Source organism: Nelumbo nucifera, chromosome 3, assembly GCF_055504915.1.
Source record: "Nelumbo nucifera cultivar China Antique chromosome 3, China Antique-T2T, whole genome shotgun sequence".
In the NCBI taxonomy this organism is placed as follows: domain Eukaryota; kingdom Viridiplantae; phylum Streptophyta; class Magnoliopsida; order Proteales; family Nelumbonaceae; genus Nelumbo; species Nelumbo nucifera.
The window spans coordinates 6,528,029-6,547,873 of NC_142651.1; the positions used below are offsets into that span (position 1 = coordinate 6,528,029).

Here is a 19,845-nt window from a genome sequence, read left to right on the forward strand (position 1 = left end):
GAAACCCGAGCCCGAGCCTGAAGCCCGACCTAATTGAAAAAAAAAACAATCTTCCCTATTCAAATTAGAATTAAAAATTCAGATAGTATTTTTTTCTATTTAAATAAACAATGAGCCTACAAGATGGTATTTTCCCCTTTCTTTTATATTTTAAAACACAATTTTACATTCTTAAACCAAAAAAATTATTCAAATGGACATAATCACATAACTAATTTTAAGTTTAATATTAGATCGGGTCGGGCCGGGCTTGGGCAGAGCTATTTTGACAAAACCCGAACCCGGCTCGAATTTATTGCGGGCCTGGCTTTTTGGCCCGAATTTAAGCCCGTGGGCCTATAAGCATGTTCAAGCCCGTCCGAGGGTCGGGCCAGGCCGGGCCGGCCCGTCGGGCCACCCGACCCATGAACAGGTCTAGTTATGAGGACCCTCTATAAATTTAATAAAATATCAAAAAATAAAATAAAAGCGGAGAAGGAACCAAAGGGAATGAATCCCATAATAACAGCAAACCCTTCCTCATTTCATGCCATAGTTACTATGGAACTTCCACAAGCAAACTACACAGCTTAAAACCATAAATAAAAATGCCCAAATATTTTTTCCCACAATACCAAATTCATGCATGAATTTTACAACAGTTCAAGATCTACCCAGCCCTTACTCTATCCAACCGGTCAACACTCTTCCGTGCTCTCTGCAACTGGTGATCAATGCTCCTACGAGACTTCTCATGGCAGTCTACACTTCTGCGAGACCTCTCTATTTGATCAAATGAGATCTTTAACTTTTCTAACTTGTTCACATTGTTAGACTTAGAGTCATGGTTTTTCAGTTTTTCAAGCTTGTCAGTGCTCTGCCTTGGTTTCTCTCTCCTGTCGGTGCTCTTCCTTGAAGCCTCAAAACAGTCGGTGCTTCGCCTGGATTGTTCAAATCTGTCTGTGCTCTTCCTTGAACTGTTCCTCTGGGAAGGTGGTGATTTCTCAACTGTCGATATGAACTTCTTTAGATGCTTAATATACTCTGGAAAGAGCTCCAAGTCACAGTGGTTCCCTCCCTTGAGCCATAGCGGCTCGTACTTCTCCTTGCACAGTTCCCAAAGCTGCTTACCATGAGAGCAGTCGACCACTTCATCAGAGGTTCCCTGCACAATTATATAGATGAAAGTCACAAACACAAGTTTATGACTGCTTCATATGATAGCATCGCCTTCAACAACCAGAAAGCATTACATGCAAGATAAGGGCGACCCTCCATACATTGCAATGGATATGAACAGAAAAAAAAAAACTTGGCAAGAAGACACCCATTAATTCAGGAGTTACGACCACTGATCAGCATATAAAATCCCATAAGACATTGAAATATATATGAAGTTAGTTTTCAAGTGAATATATTACCACATTATAGGTTCAAAATCTCATTCAAGGGCTTTCTGATAAATGGAAGCCTTATAAAATACAAAGGTGATTGAGATGATTGGAAAAACAACAAAATCCATATGGTAAAGAGGACTAGGTAAAAATAGAAGACGTAGAATTTTAAAGCTCAAGTAATATTTTCTTCTCGAGACTTAAAAGAACAATATACTTGCCATGAATATTTTATTAACTTCAGATCTGAGATAATGAAGTATCTCATTACTTTTTTTTTCTACTCCCAGGAATTCCATTGCATCTACGTGACAACTGACTGTAGCAAATGACGGCAAATGATTTTGTTCTGGGCATCAAAGACGGACTCAGATGAACATGCTAGTACCACTAAAAACAAAAGAAAGAGTGGTGATACCAATTGGTACAATCCATTCCATTAATTTCCAACGGAAACAAATTATTTTCAAGACAAAATGACAGGAAAGATACAAAGATGATAGGACAAGCAGAAAAGTCATATAGACAAGGAAAGAAGGTAGAAAAAGGAAAGGAAAATGATTGGATATGTTTTCAAGAACTATAATTAGTTAAACCCCAGGTGTATACTCTGTTTCCCTTGCCTAGGTTACATAAGTTTAACCAATAGCTATTTTTCTGTTTCCCTAGAAGAATAATTTATGGACAGAATTAATCTCCTCAAAAAGGCACATTCAACACCTTTTGGAACATCCACCTACAAGTCCATTCTTCAGAGAACTTTGGTTTGCTCTTTGACTTGAAAAAGGAAAAACTACTTCTTAACAATTTCAATTAATTGTTCTTGTCTAATGATTAAATCATTCTATAGTTGGAGGTTTGGCATTATCATCAAATTCCTTTCAATGCACTGATTTCTGATTCCCCCCCCCCCCCCCCCCCCCCCCCTCCAGGTATATGGAAAAGATGAGACCTAAATTACAGGCAAACACTGGAACATGATAGCCATTTCCATATACACGACACACATCCACAATTCAGACTTAGCTGAATTGATAATAGTTCATCTGATTAGTCAACATCTTTCCATTTGCAATTTATAAGTGGTCTTTAAATAAGTAATAACAAGACACAAATGAACTTCATAAATTAAAACATAGTATATATATGTAATAGTGTTTAAACATTTAGATAAGTATATTCTTAACAACATTATATTAACTAACATCATAATATCGTTGTGTTTTCCATCAATACCATATTTACTTTTCAAAGAATATATGCCATCTAATTTTTGTAGGGATCTCAAAGTTTCAACTTTAAACTTGATAACAATAACCAAAGAATTTTATTAGTTGTTAAATGGAAAAGGGTAGCAAACACATCAGTTATTGGATTGTTACTTGCAATTCAAATTCTGAAATCCTAAATCACAATCCTATCTTAAGATTCTTAACAACAAAGAAATCCTAATAAATTTAGAAAGTTCAATCTTTAGGTTTAAACTATTTAGATTTTAAAAATGTGAGGGGTTCCTAGAGACTTAGATACAAGGTAAGCACATAAATGGGTAAAAGCCAAGAAGAACTTATAATATTTCAAAAGATTATTAGCTCATTTAATAAGAAATCATATTATTAACATGAAGGTTGTGGCCTTGTATGTTCAACTCTTACTCACTAAGTTATTTAAATTCTAAACATCATAGTACAGCCTACAATATAATATTTTAAATTACCTTTTCAACATTAAATTCATGGTCAATTTATCAAATATAGCAACAAGCCAGGTGAGAGGCGTACATGGGTTGAAGTGAGGAGCACTTTACAAAATGAGCCTTTGACCGTGAAACTAGGTCTGCCTTTCCTTTTAAAATATTAGCTATGATTAAAAAACTCAATTTCAAGATTTCATTTATCTTCACATGTTTTTACTTTATTCAGGCTTCTTTTAGATAATTTAGTCATTTTCCATGTATATAGTATTGAATAAAAACAAGAGAAATTGGATTAAATATGGTGGGTTTTGGAAAAGAAAGGAGTTCCAAATGGGTATGATGGTGGACGCAACAACCAATGTTAGAACGCCTACGTTAGTACCATCAGATTTTACAGTTATAACAGGTTTTCACCAAGTAGGGGTGTCAATGGACCAGTTTTGGATTGGACCCCATCCAAACGAATTGAACATATCAACAAGACATATTGAATTGGACCAGTCCAGAGTTAATGGTCCAAAGTATTTATTGGATTGGATTGGACCTGATCCATCCGTAATGAATTTATATTGAATTGGGTTGGATTGAGCCAATATTTGGTCCATTGATAGAAGATAAGAATATAGGTGTCAATGGAACGGGTTTGGGTTAGAATTAATCTAAATTAAAACAAATTTTAACAGATTAGATGGTCCAGACATTGAATTGGACTGGTCCAAAATGGTTCAAGATGTTCACTGATTTGGATTGGACCTGGTCCAATTGTAATGGACTCACATTGGACTGGATCGGATTGGACCAAATCCAGTCCAATTGATGCCCCTATCACCAAGGCTTAGCATTTAGTCTTTATTTATTTGCACTAGTAATGGATGAATTGACTAAACAGATTCAGAAGGAGGTCCCATGGGGCTTGTTGTTTGTTGATGATACAGTCTTAACTGATGAAACTAACAAACAATTAAATGCAAAATTAGATTAATGGACAAATATGTTAGTACTTAGTAACAAAAGTGATGATGCGCAATCCGGTCGATCCTAGCTACCGGTTACCTCGCCTCTGATGGAATCGGAGGTGCCTGAAACAAGGAAGAACTTGGAGACTTCCGGGGAGGAACCCGGTTGGAACACTCCGAAGCTCAAGTTAGTGCTCTTGAGAAGGCAAGGGAAATGAAGAACTTCAAGACCAGAAAGCGCAAGAATTACATACCTCCTTCCTTGGGAGATGGGGGTCTTTGTAAGGCTCAGGACCTCAAAGGGAGAGCTCGGGTTCCTCCTTGGGGAGCTCGGGACTCTTTAGCTCGGAGCTCGGGTTGTAGGTTCCCCCTTTGGGGGAGCTCGGGACTCTTTTTCTCGGAGCTTGGGTTGTGGGCCCGCTGCCGTGCCGAGCTGGCGCTTCTGCCATGTCACTCTCGGTTGCTTCCACGTGTCGCATGGCCAAGGGGTCGGGTCAAATCTCCCTCCATCAATTGCCCCCCACTCCCCATGCCCGGGGTCCTGACCCAGCGTGGGGAGTTCACGGGATAACGGGTGGATTTGCCTCGGGACACTTTGGCCTTGGGTTTGGAACTTCTCCGGTCTGACCTGCTTGTGTTCTTGGCTCAACCAGGGTCAGCTTGGTTCAGCCAAGGGTCAATCCCGGGCTGCGTGTAGCTCACGCGCGTAAACGATTTCAAATTTTTGAACGTCAAAAATGCATGCCAAACCGACTTTTTCTCGGGGGTGCGCAGCCGGTTTCGTAGGAAGTCGTTGGATGGTTTCGATCTTGGCCGTTGATGCGCGAGTACAGTGGCTATAAATAGTGGGGGGCCCCTGGTCACAGTCCTTCGCCATCCTTCAGCATTCGTTCCTTGAGCTCGCGTCACTTTTCGTAGTCTGGTAGCTTTTGCTGGTGAGTCCTCAGCCCTCTTTGTTTCGATGTCTAGCTTGGGTAGTTTAGATAGTCTCCTGGGGGAGTCCGATGCCAGTTCTACGAACCGAGCTGCTGCCCCCGACAGCCTTAGTGAGTTCGAGGCGGGGCCCGAGGTAGAGCTCGAGGAAGAGCCCGTAGGCCGAGTCACCTCGGGTAGTTTGGCATCCACCTCCTGTCGAGGTCGGGTGCCAGATAAGTTCGGACCTTCCACTATGACATCCGAGAGGCTTTGGTCCCTTATCGCCCAGTACAACCTGCCCGGGGAGTATACTTACATTTTACCCTCGGGCGACTTTCCTTGGGAGCATGGTCCGGATGAGATCGTGATATTCCGGAAGCAGCTTGTTGTTGGGCTACGCCTTCCCTTCCATCCCCTTATCGTCGAGGTCATGAACCACTTCGACGTCACTGTAGGTCAGCTTCACCCGAACTCTATCCGCAACCTTGTCGGGACCATCTCCCTTTGCTATGAACACTGCCTTCCTTTGGACCTGGAAATTTTTTCCGCTATTCTCATGCTTAAGAAACAAGCAGGTCCCCTGCCCGGGCGTAGGAGGGCGTACTACTTGTCACCTCGTCCGAGCTTCAAGCTTTTACATGGAAGCAGGACTACTTCGTGGTTCGAAGTGCTACGGGGTGGCCATTCCCTACTGAGTGGGGGTTGGCCGTTCCTGACCTCGGTGTCGCATTAGACGAAGATACGGTGAAGGGCCTCTAGGACTGGGCCCGGCTTGGGCTCAAGTGTGAAGTCTACCTGACGGAGGACAAGCTTATTCAAACCGGTCTGAGTTCGGGTAGGTTTCTTGCTCAGAGGCTTGCTTTTGCTTTGTTTTTATTCCCATCTTCTGACACCGAGCTTCTTTTTGCAGGTGTTATGGAGGCAGAGAAGACTCGGGGTGCGAACTTGTTTGCTGGCATGAAAAGGAGGAAGCGAGTTGCTAAGCGGGTCCACGCCGATCCTTCCCGGGTTGCGGAGCCCGAGGTGCCCCCTCCAATTCAGGAAGCGGCAAGGGTCCCCTATGCCGACATTGCTTATACCCGGGCTATGCCTTCAGGCTCGGGAAGTCACGATGAGGTTGGGAGCGTGCTGACGCCGAGCTACAGTCTCCGAAAAAGCAAGAAGGCCACTTGCCCCGAGGAGGTTGCAGTGTGGGCCGATCTTCCTACAAATCTCATAGGCGCTCGAGCTGCCTCTCACGCCATGGTGGTAAGTTGAAGTAGTGTTTTTTTTTTTTTTACCGAGCTGATTTTTTCTCGTTCTGGCAGGTGAACTCCTCTATCCACGCTTTGGCAATCCAGGCGGAGAGGGGCTTGAAGCGAGCGCAAGCTGCCGAAGCGGCTTCCCGTGCTGCGCGAGCCAAGCTAACGAGGTCTCGGAGGGACAAAGAGGCCTTAGGAATGGTGGTGAGACACATGGCGGACCTGAAGTTGGATCTGGAGCATCAGATCGAGTACCTTCAGGAAGATATCAGGGAGAAGACTCAGATCTTCTCTCAGGCCGTCGAAGAGGCGAAGGTGAAAGCCGTCGAGGATTACATCGCTTCGCCGCGTTTTGACGACATGATGGTGGGCTCGTACAAAAGGGGTTTCAAGTTGAGCCGATGGATGATAAGGAACACGTACCCCGAGCTCAATATTAGTGCCATAACCACTTCACGCATCACTCCGGAAATGGCTGCTGCAGCTGATGATGATACGGATTCCGAAGACGAAGCGGGACCTTCAGGTATTGTCGAAGTCCCTTCTGAAGGCGAGGAAGATTAACCTCCGGGCTTGTGAGCTCGTTTGTGTTTTTTTTTTTTTTTTTGGATGAAGTGTAAACAAGTTCATTTTGCAATGAACACTTCCCCTTTTTTGGCAAAAGTGTTGGGCAGTTATTTTCTTTTCATTTTTTTTTTTTTTCGCCGAGCTGACTATGTGCCCGATCTGTTCTCCGCCCGGGTTAGTTAACATAGGCTGAATTAGGCCCTGGGCTATGCACCTCGGGTTCCATACTTGTGCAGATTGCTTTCGTTGATGAGGTGTCGAGGTCATCTTTAGCTCGGTATTCTGGCCCTTACGGTGCCGAGGTCCTTGTTAGCTTGGCATTCTGGGCCTTAGGGTGCCGATGTCTTTGTTAGCTCGGCATTCTGGCCCTTAGGCTCTGGTAGTGGCTCATGGCCTGCTTAGTTTGATAATTTATAGGTAAAATCGTCTGAAGTTGACGATGTTCCATACCCGGGGTATCTGTTTACCCTCCAGGGTCTCGAGCTCGTATGCTCCCCCGAGTACTCTCTTTACTCGATAGGGTCCTTCCCAGTTCGGCCCGAGTTTGCCAATGCCTGGCTCAGGTACCATGATCTTGCGGAGGACCAGGTCGTCGACGCGAAAGTTTCGTTTCTTAACTCTGGCGTTGTAGTACCGAACTACCCTTTGCTGGTACGTTGCGGTTCTGATGTATGCGAGGTCCCTCACCTCGTCAAGTAGGTCGAGGTTGGTACGTAGCTCGTCGTTATTAGTATTGTCATTGTATGCTTCCAACCGAAGTGAGGGGATTTCGATTTCGGTTGGGATGACTGCCTCCGTGCCATAGGTGAGGTTGAAGGGAGTTTCTCCAATGGCAGTCTTCTCTGTAGTTCGGTATGCCCATAGGACGCTGGGCAGCTCGTCTGCCCATAATCCTTTAGCTCGGTCTAGCCTGGCTTTTAGTCCACAGGATAGCTCTGTTCGTGACTTCTGCCTGACCGTTTGCTTGTGGGTGCGCAACCGACGTGAAGTTTTGCCGGATCCCCATGCCTTGGCACCACTCTTGGAATTTGATGTCCTTGAACTGCTTGCCATTGTCGGAGATCAGCACCCGAGGTAGTTCGAAGCGGCACACTATGTTCTTCCAGAAGTTCTGGACGTTTCGAGCTGTGATGGTTACGAGAGTTTCAGCTTCAACCCACTTGGTGAAGTAGTCTATTGCCACTACTAGGAACTTCCTTCCTCCTGTTGCTGGCGGGAATGGCCCGAGTAGGTCGATACCCCATTGTGCGAAGGGCCATGGGCTGGTGAGGGAGGTTGGCGGCGGGCTGATGGTGAATATTGGTGTGCTTTTGGCACTTCTCGCACTTCCTGATTAGCCTGACGGCGTCTGCTTTCATTGTTGGCCAATAGTTCCCCTGTCGTAGTGTCTTCTAAGCGATGGCCCTGCCCCCTAGGTGTCCGCCACATAGGCCTTCATGAATGTCGAGGAGTACGAGCTCGGCTTCGAGAGGTCGCAAGTAGCGCAGGTAGGGGAGCGTGTAGGATCTTCGGTACAGTCGTCCGTCTATCATGACGTACTTGGCTGCCTGGCGCTCTACCCTCCTGGCGGCGTTGCATTCTGCGGGTAGGGTTCCATGTAGCAAGAAGCTCGCGAGTGGATCAATCCAGCTCGGTTCTGCTTGGGCGACAGGAGCGACCTCCTCTGCCCCGTGGAGAATGCTAGGCCGAGGTAAGTCCTCTATGTACACAGTTCTCATGGTGTTGTCACTGGTGCTGGCTAGCTGGGACAGGGCGTCGGCCTCAGCGTTCTCTGACCTCGGGATTTGCTTGATGAAGTGTGACTGGAAGCTAAGCAGAGCATCTTTTACCTTTGCCAAGTAAGCGATCATAGTTAGCTCGCGAGCTTCGTATTCCCCTATAACTTGGTTGATCACGAGCTAGGAATCGCTGCAGATAACTATGTATTTTGCGTTTACCTCTTGCGCCAGGGCTAGCCCGACTATCAATAACTCGTATTCTGCCTCGTTGTTGGATGCCGCGAACTCAAAGCATAGCGCGTACTCCAGTTTCGTGCCACTCGGACAGTGGAGAACTACACCGGCTCCGCTGCCCTACTGATTTGAGGAGCCATCTTCGTGAAGGATCCAGGGCTCTTCATCTCAGTTCGCGCCCGGCCTAACCAAGAGAGATACCGAACTGGGTGCGACCTCACGAGGCTCGGACTCAACCGGCTTGGGAGCACTGAGCTCACCCGAACTGGGAGCCTCGTGCTCAACCGGGCTGAGGACCTTGGAGCTGAACGTGCATTCTGCAACAAAATTCGCCAAGGCTTGAGCTTTGATAGCGGTTCGTGGCTTGTACTGGAGGTCGTACTCACTGAGTTCGATGGCCCACTTCGTCAATCGACCAGAGACCTCGGGCCTGAGTAATACTTTCCTCAAGGGTTTGTCGGTGAGGACGATGATGGTATGGGCTTGGAAATATGGTCGGAGTTTGCGGACTGCCATGACCAGCGCATAGGCTAGCTTTTCTATCTCTGGATATCTTGTTTCTGCTCCCTGTAATATTTTACTAACATAGTAGATGGGTCGTTGGACCCGATCTTCTTTTATCAGTACCAAACTGACCACTTCGTCGCTTGCCGAGAGGTACAGTTCTAAAACATCGCCCTCTTCGGGCCGGGTCAACACCGGGATACTGGCAAGGTATTTCTTGAGCTCGTCAAATGCGAGCTGGCAGCTCGGGTTCCACTCAAACCCTTTGCCTTTTATTGCCTTGAAGAAGGGCAGGCAACGGTCTGCTGACTTAAGACATAAAACGACTCCGAGCAGCTATTCTACCATTTAACCTCTGAATCTCTTTTACCTTTCGAGGTGGTCTCATATCTAGGATGGCCTTTATTTTGTCCAGGTTGGCCTCAATACCGCGCCGATTGACGATGTACCATAGGAACTTACCCGAGGTGACACCGAAGACACACTTATTTGGGTTTAGTTTCATGTTAAATTGACGCAGAATTTGAAAGACAGAATGCAGATCTTGTATTAATTCATGCGAAAACTATCTTAACGACCATGTCGTCTACATAGCACTCTATCTTTGTTCCAATTAAGGGTTGAAACAGCTTATTCACAAGCCTTTGAAAGGTTGCCCCAGCATTTTTCAGTCCGAAGGGCATAACCTTGTAGCAGTACAGGCCGAACTCAGTTATGAATGTGGTTTTTTCCTCGTCGGACGGGTCCATCCTAATTTGGTTGTAGCCCGAGTAGGCATCCAGGAAGCTTAGCAACTCATGTCCCGTGGTCGCGTCCACTAGGCGGTTGATCCTAAGGAGGGGGGAGCAATCTTTTGGGCAAGATCGGTTCAGGTCGGTGTAGTCGACACACATGTGCCACTTGCCGTTTGCCTTTTTTACCAGAACGGGGTTGGCTACCCAGCTCGGGTAATGAACTTCTCTTATGAAGTCTGCTGCAAGGAGCTTCTTGGCCTCCTCATTGACCGCCCTCCAGTGTTCTAGGGCTAAGTTGTGTTTCTTCTGTCTAATGGGTCTAACTACAGGGTCAGTATTGAGTTTGTGAGTTATGAGCACAGGGTCTATGCCGGGCATTTCTGCCGCGGACCAAGCAAAAACATCTAAGTTACTGAGTAAGAAGCATACCAGTTCGGATCGCAAGGGTTCTTCCAGGAATGCTCCGACCTGAAGTAAAATGGCGGGGTCTTCTGTCGAGACAGAGATGTGAACAGTTTCCTCCGTGGGTGCAGCTCACTCGTTTTGTTCCACCGGTCGCTCCAGTTCGAAGTCACCGGTTACCTTGGCCTTTCCCTTGAGGGCGGCAACGTAGCACTTACGGGACTCGAGCTGGTCGCCCCGCACTACCCCGATGCCGAAGTCCGTTGGGAACTTCATGGCCAAATAGTAAGTGGATACCACAGCTTTTAAAGCGTGGGTGATCGGCCGACCTACTATGGCATTGTAGGGGGAGGGGGTCGTGATCACCAAGAAATCGTGACTGAGTCTTACCGTGTTGGGCCACGTGCCGACTTCCACAGGTACTGTGACCTTTCCCAAGGGTCTGACTTCTTCTCTACTGAAGCCGACCAGCGGGGTGCTCGCGGGCTTCAAGTCACTCTCTCGGAACTGGAGCTTGTCGAAGGCCGCTTTAAAAAGGATGCCTGCCGAACTGCCAGAGTCAATGAGTACCCACCGGACTTCGAAGTCGCTGATCTTCATCTTTATGACAAGTGCGTCGTTGTGGGGATAGTGAACCCCACGCGCATCATCTTCGATGAAGAATATGGGTCTTCCGTCCTAGGCCGCTTTGGGGGATTTTGTTCTTCTCTGGCGGCCTCCTGGGTTGATGCCCGAGATGCTGCCGAGGTGCATCCTGCTACGATTGATCCTCCAACGATCACGTGGATTGTTCCCCGAACTGGTCTTTCCTCCGGGGGCTGCTTCTGCGGTGCGGCTGGCTGGCTACTGGACTCGGGAGCATTTTTGTTGTGCTCTCCCTGCCGACCTGTCTTATTACTATTATTATTATTATGCTGTACAAAATTTCGTAGGTACCCGCGACGGATAAGTTCCTCTATCTCGTTGCGGAGATTATTACAATGTTCGGTACTATGATCGTGGTCCCTATGGAAGCTGCAGTACAAGTTTTTATTCCTCTCGTTCGGGTTTCCCTTCAGACGAGGTGGCCACTTCACATACGGGGCGTCTTTGATCATCATTAAGATCTCGGCCCGCTTCGCATTCAAGGGCGTGTAGTCCGTCCAACCTGATAAGGGAGCTCGGAACGGCGGGCTTGGTTTTGTCCCCCGAGCTGGGTCTTTCTTCCTCCTGTCATCTGGGTTGGAGGGTTCGCCTTCCCTCTTCCTTTTTTCGATCCCGCTTTCAGTCCTTTGGTTGATCTCCTCCTCTATTCTTATAAATTTGTCTGTGAGCTTGAGGAATTCAGCTATGGTCGCGGGCTGGTTGCCTACTATGTGCCACTTGAACTCCTTGTGTGTCACTCCCCTCTTGGTTGCCGCGAGCTGTACCGCAGGGTCTAAGCGCGGTATCTGTAGGCACGCGTCATTGAACCGTTTGACATAGCCCCAGATGGACTCTCCTTCCCTCTGGACTATTCCGAGGAGGCTCTCCTCGGTTCGAGGGCACCACTTGCTAGTAACGAAATGCGCGGTGAAGACTTGCACAAACTAGGTCCAGCTTCTTATCGACCCGGGGGCAAGGTTCTTGTACCAGGTGCGGGCTACTCCCCTGAAGGTTGTAGTGAACGCCACACACATACAAGACTCACTGGCCCTTGCCAGGTGCATTTGGGACTGGAAAGCATCGACATGGTCGTTGGGGTCAAAAGACCCGTCATACTTGTCTAGAGGAGGGAGTTTGAAATCCTTGGGCATGGGGACTACAAGGAGTTCTGATGACAGGGGGGAAGGGATTGAAAGAATAGGGGCAACTTTTACCTCATCCGAGCTTGTTTCTTCTTTACCTCGGAGCTCGGGCAGGATGCGGGTGGTAGTTCGGCGACTTCGCCGGCGTCTTCGCTGCTGCTTAGAGGGCCTGGTGTTGGCGCTACTTGCCTCGGTGTTGCCGAGGTTGATTGGCCCAGACTGCTGGTAGTCCGCTGCCAGGACGCCAAACTGGTTCTCTGTGAGCGGGAGCTCGAACTTAGAGTGCCGAGGTGCTGACTTGACTGGCAAGGAGGTTCCCGATCCGCCAGCGAGCTGCGAGGCGGGGGTGATTAGTCTTTCCCTCCTACCCGAGGATGAGGCCTGGCTCTTGGAGGGGTCCTGGAGTTGAGAGGCTCCTCCTTGGTGAAGGCGCCCGCCCTGAGGGGAGGGCTTGACCAGCTTCGGAGAAGGGTGCCGAGGTGGGAGTTGTGGTTGGTTCAGAGGCAGTTGGGGGAACTGCTGTTGATAGTGATACTGAGAAATGTGGTGCAGTACTTGTTGCTGATGGAGCTGATGTTGCTGGAATTGCTGCATTTGGGCTTGCATTGCTCGCATGCACTGCATCAAGTCATTGAACTGGTTTTGGCTAGTCGCTAGGGGGACAACAGTGGGTTCGGCGAAAGTTGTCTCAATAGAGAGGGGAAGGAGAACATTCACAGGTGCCACCATGCTTGGTGCATTGAGGATAGGGATTCCGTTCGTCGAGAGGGAGACGGTGAATTGTCCGATGCATACAGTGGCGGGCTGAGGGTGTTCCCCTACAGCATTCAAGTCGGCGTTGTGCCTGTTGCTGTTGGAGGAAGCCATGGAAGCTAAGGTTTCTTTGAGAGAGAGGGTTAAAGGATAGGGGAGGCTTTTTGAAAGTTTCCCACAGACAGCGCCAAATGATGATGCGCAATCCGGTCGATCCTAGCTATCGGTTACCTCACCTCTGATGGAATCAGAGGTGCCTGAAACAAGGAAGAACTTGGAGACTTCCGGGGAGGAACCCGGTTGGAACACTCCGAAGCTCAAGTTAGTGCTCTTGAGAAGGCAAGGGAAATGAAGAACTTCAAGACCAGAAAGCGCAAGAATCACATACCTCCTTCCTTGGGAGATGGGGGTCTTTTATAATCACCCTGTACACTTACTTCCATACCTCTGCCAGTTCGGGTATCATTACCTCCGCCGGATCGGGTGTCATTTCCTCTGCCAGTTGCCAGTTGCCAGTTCGGGTGTCATAACCTCCACTGTTCCTTGTCAGGGCCGTCTCTGCCACGTCTGAGATGGCGGTGGCAGGTGGCTGTTAGCGGGCGACTGTCATGTGTCGGACCCCTAATCAGTCAGGTGCACCGCCTCCGTGTACGGGCTTCCTGGGCGTCAAGTACGGTTTTTCAATCAGGCAACTTGGAGCCGAAGTGGTGTGCAAGGTGGTCTTGAGTTCGGATAGAAGTGTGGCCCGAACTGCCCCTGGGTGGGCAGTTCGAGTTTTTTGCCTTTTGTGCTCCTTGTAAGGCTCAGGCTCAGGACCTCGAAGGGAGAGCTCGGGTTCCTCCTTGGGGAGCTCGGAGCTCGGGTTGTAGGTTCCCCCTTTGGGGGAGCTCGGGACTCTTTTTCTTAGAGCTCGGGTTGTGGGCCCGCTACCGTGCCGAGTTGGCGCTTCTACCAGGTTACTCTCGGTTGCTTCCACGTGTCGCATGGCCAAGGAGTTGGGTCAAATCTCCCTCCATCAAAAAGGTTTTAAAATAAGTAGTACTAAAACAAAAAAATATGTTATGCAAATTTAATATTAACAGGAGTGCAAATTAGAGTACACTTAGTGGGATTGGACACCAAGAGATAACTCAAAGTGACCTCCTCCATTACCTCATTCAATTATTCATAACAAGGCAAAGATTGAGGAGGATGTTGTCCATAGAATTAGAAAATGATGGACAAAATGGAATGGTGCATCTGGAGTCTTATGTGATAGGAAAATACCACTTAGGCTAAAAGAAAAGTTCTATAAAACAGTTGTAAGGCCAGCAATGTTGTATGGAGTAGAACGTTGAACACTGGGCAGCCAAGAAACATGTCCAAAAATTGTATGTGACAAAAATGTGAATGCTGAGATGGATGAATGGAAAAACTAGAAAGATTCTTACGAATAGCTCCAATAGGTGATAAAATGAGAGAAAGTAGACTCTAGCAAAGAAGACCATCTACAGAACTTGTAAGAAGAGATCTATTGTAAATTGAAGGTGCCAGAAGAGCTAGGGGCAGACCAAAAAGGACATGGATTGAAGTCTTACTACTTATACTTTAACTATGGATTCAAGGTGCCAGAGAAAGTAGTAAGATAAGTCTTACTACTTATACTTTAACTATGGATATGTCACTGAATAAAATGGAATGGTGAAACAAGATTCATGTATCCAACCCATGTAGTTGGGACAGGGCTTAGATGATGATGAAATGGGATTAAATAAAAAGAAAGAATTGGATGAAATTAGAGGTGTCACTTCAGACGTAAATCAGGTTCTAGTCAGAAAGCAGTCACTCCATGTAAAAACATGCCAGAGGTTAAGTTCATATCTAGTTCACCTCTCCCAAGACCCCAAATAGCTGGGGCCATCATCATGTAATGGCAGATGATTTTCACCGAAATATATGTTAATATGTTACTAATTCAGTGATGAGAGGAGGAGAAGGAAGAGGAAAGAGAATGATAGAGAAAAGGAGAGAAAGAAGGAAACAAAGAAAGGGGAGTGTTTTGTTTGGGATCATGGAAGGTAGGGGTTTTATCTATATTACTAGTTCAGTGATTGGCACCAATATATATGATACAGCTATAATAGGTTATATGAACTTGGTACCAATATTATCAGTGCAACCAATTGACCAAAGTTGGACCCGGTGAACTAAACCATCTCTCTCCATCATGGTTTAGTGTGCAGTCCAGTTTTAGATGTTTCACAGTATACTTCACAGCATGAACCAAGATATATAAATAGCACTTTTTAAATAAGGAAAAAAAATATGATGCAGGAAAGACATGATACCAGCATCATAGTCAAACTCTTGAAAGAATCATACTATAAAGTATTTGTAGATGTCAGAAGTTTCAGTAAAATTAGCAAAACTCAATTACTCAAAAATGATACTTAGCTTAAGAAATCAAAAAAAAAGCACGCTACCAACATATTGAATGGGATAGTCATATCAGCATATAGCCCTCAATAGAGTTGAATGGTGAAACAGGATACATGTAGCCAACCCCATATAATTGGGAGAAGGTTTTGTTGATTTGAATTATGTCGTTATACATGCCATCGGTCTTGAGTGATGGGGAGACATGTACTTGTTAACATATCCATATTGATACATCTTAGGATAGGAACAACGTATAGCATGGGTAGAATCGTTGTCTCATTATTCCTCCTTTAAATTCTTAATTTCTTCATATTAAATCAGATTTGTTTGTCTCAAAAATAACATTCAAATTAAGTATAAGAGGCTACTGCACCTCAATCACATGGAATTACTTAAGGCTAGTCCAAGCAAGCTTCATATAAGTAACTTGAATAAGCCATCATGTGATTGGTAATCACTAATTGTAATTGTCAAGTGAAGAGAAAACCAGGACTTACATGAATGATCAATACAGGACAGTTAACCAGTGGAATTTTGTCAATGTTCTGCACAGGACGAAGAGAACCAATTGTCAAACTCCAGATGCAATGATATTGAGTTACAATCTCTGTTAAATGTCATGGAGAAGAAAAAATGTAACCTTATAGATGTCAAACCAGTATGTGCGTTTCACAGGGTACATGACTCTTAAGCCTGAAAGTATAGGACTATGCAGAACAACAGCTCTTAATTGAGGCAAACGAGCTGCAAGATCTAAAGTTGGGCCACTTCCAACAGATTGGCCATAGAGGATAATATCTTCTTGCTTAGCACCGTAATTCTCTTCAAGGTACTTATAGGCAGCTTCTATATCTGCATAGGTATTCTGCTCACTTGGCTACAGAGCATAAAACACTTAATCAGAGGTTGTCCTCAGGTAATGTCAATTTACATCAAACATACTACATAAATATATTTTTTTCATTTTCTTCCAATGAGAAAGAATGAAGAGATTCTTTTCAAGAAAAAATAAACCTGAAACTAACCTTCCCAGATGATTGTCCATACCCAGAATAGTCATATCTGCATAAAATTGGAAATGCATCAGAAATCTTCCAAATTCCTCGTGGTTCAAGATCCAAAAACAGATTAATGCCATGAGGTTAGATTCGTGCAAGATTGGAACCATACCAATAAACGTGGGTTATGGTTGTTAAATGTAATGAGATCCGACTTCAAAATAGCACCATCACTTCAAGTAGGAGACCCTTCATTGAATCAAAACCCATTTTTATATGTAGATAGAAGAATCTCAACCGATTCCCTTGTAACAAATTGAGCTATAAATCCTAACCATGTAAAACTGTCTAAGTTCCCATCTTCTTCATATCCCTTTGGTAGAATCTCTTTTCTCAACAAAGTCCAACTGCAATAACTGGCTATATAATAAAGTGGAAAAAAAGTAACTTCATCTTGGTTCAATCACTAACATAGAAGATCGATAGATCTATCCATAGATACTAAGTAGGTAGATTTAAATTCACTAGATAACTATGAAGTCCAACCTAGAATATTCTCTAATAAAAATATAATGTAAATATGTACATGGTTATTAGGTGGTATATACTCCGAAACCAAGAATCTTCTTCTAATACTATTTCTTCTTTTGATGTTCTTTTTTCCTTTTCCGGAAGGACCAACATTAACACCATTCTTTGTCTGAAGCGTTTAATTAGATGAATCAAGATGGACATTAGCTCAATTCACCTGCAATCCAGTACGCCTTCCATTTAACAGCTTCCAGGATGTTTTGGAACAAAAGGGGAAAATTACCAGTAGAACCTAAACCGGAAATAGCTGAGCTGACCAGAATTTTACTATAACACGCTCTCTCCAATAAATCAATAGCTTGCAAAATCAAAACCCAGATGGTACAACAACCGAACAATTAAAAAAAGCAACGAAATTTCTTAGACAGAAAGAGGACAAGTAGTAGAAGATAGTACCCCATGAGATTGACTCCCAGATGGATACTCAATTCGATGAAGAGCTCATACATCTGGCCGAGATCGGCGGCGTTGCCATGAGAGTAGAGGACAGTAGAGGTCGCCATGGGATGTCGAACGTAGATGGCCATAATCTCAGTGCCACGACGAGTGGGCAATTTGAGAACATCGACGTTCTCACGGTGAGGGAAGGGGCTCAGAATCAAGAGACCAGTGACTTCGTCTGCAATTACCTTGTAAGAAGGAGGATTGGGTGGGAAGAATGCGAACTTGGCCGCCATGGACGAAGTCACTCCTCCCATCTCTCTCGCTTTCTCTTCTCCTTCTCCTGTCTCTATCTTTCTCTGTCTATCAATTTCTCTATCTAATGGTGTAAGAAATCTTTTAGTTTTCAGAATCAGAACCCCATTGAATTCCTTCTTTCCCTCGTTTAGAAGATTAGAAAAAGGAGAGAGAAAGATCTGTTTTTTTTTTCTTTTTTTTTCCGTTGCCGTTCCTCTGGTTCACACTTACATGTGAGGACTGAGAGTGAGGAGGAGGAGAGAGAATATGTGTTACGGACAGGGACGGAGAGAGAGAGAAAGAGGTCTTCCGTCTTTGGTCTTTATTTGACGACAATAGCTAGTTTCTTTTCGCTTTTTTTATTAATTCTTTCCTTTCTCCATTATCACCTGCTCGGTGGCTGTTCCTTTGACCTGTTGGAAGTTGAAGCAAATAGTATGTATTAAGGGGCGTTTTTTTGAAAGGAGAAAGTTGGTTAATGGGATTTTGGTTTATATTGATAAAAAATTTTATGTTATTTTTTTATATTAATGTGAGGATTAAGAAAATTATTTTTGTTGACCTATTTCCTAGGTGGATAAATAATTTTTCCACTTGTAGGAAAAATTCCAACACTTGAGTGGGACAAAAATGTCCCATTTAATAATAGATTTTTATGGTTAAAATAGTCATTTTATTTACTTAGAAAATAAAAGAATATGGGTAAATATACTTACATGGTTAAAAAAGCGAGTCCCTAAGTTTGAAATTACAGCCCCCTCATAGTCTACTAATAGCCCCCCCCCCTTCATCCTATTCATGGATTTAACATCGACCATTTTTAGGGGTGGACTGAACAATAAAACCCCCTAAAATAAATTTGTTCAAGACACCCTACCTTGTTAGTTTTGGGTTGTCCTAAACTTGATAAGTGGTTAGAAAGTCCACCTTGATTAAGGGCAAATCAAATTGCCATCTCTAATAATATAAGATGTAAGTTAGGCCAATTCAATTTACAACCCTAATTATAATGATAATTTATTTACGCCCCATTCCTTTTTCAGTAAGTTATTTATTCAGATAAATGCATTTATCTAGGTAATTGTTAAGTGTATTAACCCTTTTTTTATTTTCTATGAAGGTAATGACCATTTTAGTTATAAACAATTAAAAATTCATTATTAAAAGGGACATTTTTGTTCCATTCAAGTGTTGGCAACTTTTCACTCTAGTGGGAAAGTTATTTACCCACCTATAGGAGATGGGTATCGCTTATCTGGGTAAATAAACTTTTCCTGGTCCTCACATAAATCCGATCAAAAAACATGGGTTTCTTGATCAATGGGAATTAAAATCCCATTGACCAACTTTCCCATCTCAAAATCTGAAAAAAGATTGTCCCCTTAGTGTAAATAAATGTAGAAAAGGAGATTTAATTCCTTCGAAGAGATCTCGTTTTGGGCAGGAATCCTTGTCCCATAGCCCATCCTATTAATTTAAGTTGTGTTTGGGTTTTTTTTTTGTTTGATTTGATAGAATACCTTACCAGGCACGGTGATATGACTCACTAAGGGGGTGTTTTTTTTTTGGATTTTGAGAGGGGGGAAAGTTGGTCAATGGGATTTTAGTTCCCATTGACCAAGAATTCGATTTTCTTTTTTCAGATTTGTGGGGACTAGGGAAAGTTTATTTTCCTGGGTATTACTTTCCTAGGCGGGTAAATAACTTTCCCACTTAGGGAGAAGTTGTCAACATTTGAATGGGACAAAAATGTTTCTTTTAATAAATAGGTTTTTATGACTAAAATAGTCATTACTTTATTTACATGAGAAGTTAAAGAAAATGAGTAAATGCACTTGCCAAAGTGTTTCCCAAGAAAAACTTACCCAAATAATTCCATTTACCCTGATAAATAACTTACTGAAAAACGAACAAGACCTAAGTGGGCAACTTACTAAATTGATTGGGCGTATGACTCATGGAAGTTGGTTTTATGGTATAGTCTAGAAAAGTTAGACTTTACTGTAGCATTTGCGAGGGAACTTCCATGTGAAACCATTACAAAAGATGGTCCATATGGGTACTGTTTGACTATAACAACATAATTCTTTGTCAATATTTCTAATTTTTTATGATACTTGACGTATTCTTACTGTTTGACTATAACACCATACCTCTTAAACATTTGTGGACCATCTAAGGACCCTTTCTTCTTCCTTGAAGAATTAGATAAGGGTAAATGTGCACTTTCAATTATATAATATGGGCATAATCCAACTAGCAAATAGAAATAGTTAGATAGATTTAATGAAATCACTGTTT

At 44.3% G+C, this 19,845-nt stretch overlaps 1 protein-coding gene across 3 annotated transcripts; it reads right to left on the bottom strand.

The window, feature by feature from the left end:
* Window positions 1-491: 491 nt before the first annotated feature.
* Window positions 492-17,875, bottom strand: LOC104593021 (uncharacterized). Of its 3 annotated transcripts, none has more exons than XM_010252642.3 (5): window positions 17,263-17,869; window positions 16,303-16,339; window positions 15,918-16,154; window positions 15,775-15,822; window positions 492-1,144 (listed from the first exon to the last, which is right to left on the bottom strand). In XM_010252642.3, exons 1-5 carry the CDS (start codon window positions 17,562-17,564, stop codon window positions 650-652), a joined length of 1,119 nt encoding a protein of 372 aa, XP_010250944.1. In that variant the 5' UTR covers window positions 17,565-17,869; the 3' UTR covers window positions 492-649. The 3 variants fall into 3 exon arrangements, with proteins under 3 accessions (XP_010250944.1, XP_088757736.1, XP_088757735.1); XM_088901610.1 differs by lacking the exon at window positions 17,263-17,869 and adding an exon at window positions 16,448-17,226; XM_088901609.1 differs by lacking the exon at window positions 492-1,144 and having other exon boundaries at window positions 8,301-15,822; window positions 17,263-17,875.
* Between the last annotated feature and the right edge of the window lie 1,970 nt (window positions 17,876-19,845).

Coding starts and splice junctions, on each gene's coding strand:
- LOC104593021 (XM_010252642.3), bottom strand. CDS start 17,564: ATGGGAGGAGTGACTTCGTCCATGGCGGCCAAGTTCGCATTCTTCCCA. Junction 16,155..16,302: donor ATGGACAATCATCTGGGAAG/GTTAGTTTCAGG, acceptor TATGCTCTGTAG/CCAAGTGAGCAGAATACCTA. Junction 1,145..15,774: donor GTCCTGTATTGATCATTCAT/GTAAGTCCTGGT, acceptor ATAATTGTGCAG/GGAACCTCTGATGAAGTGGT.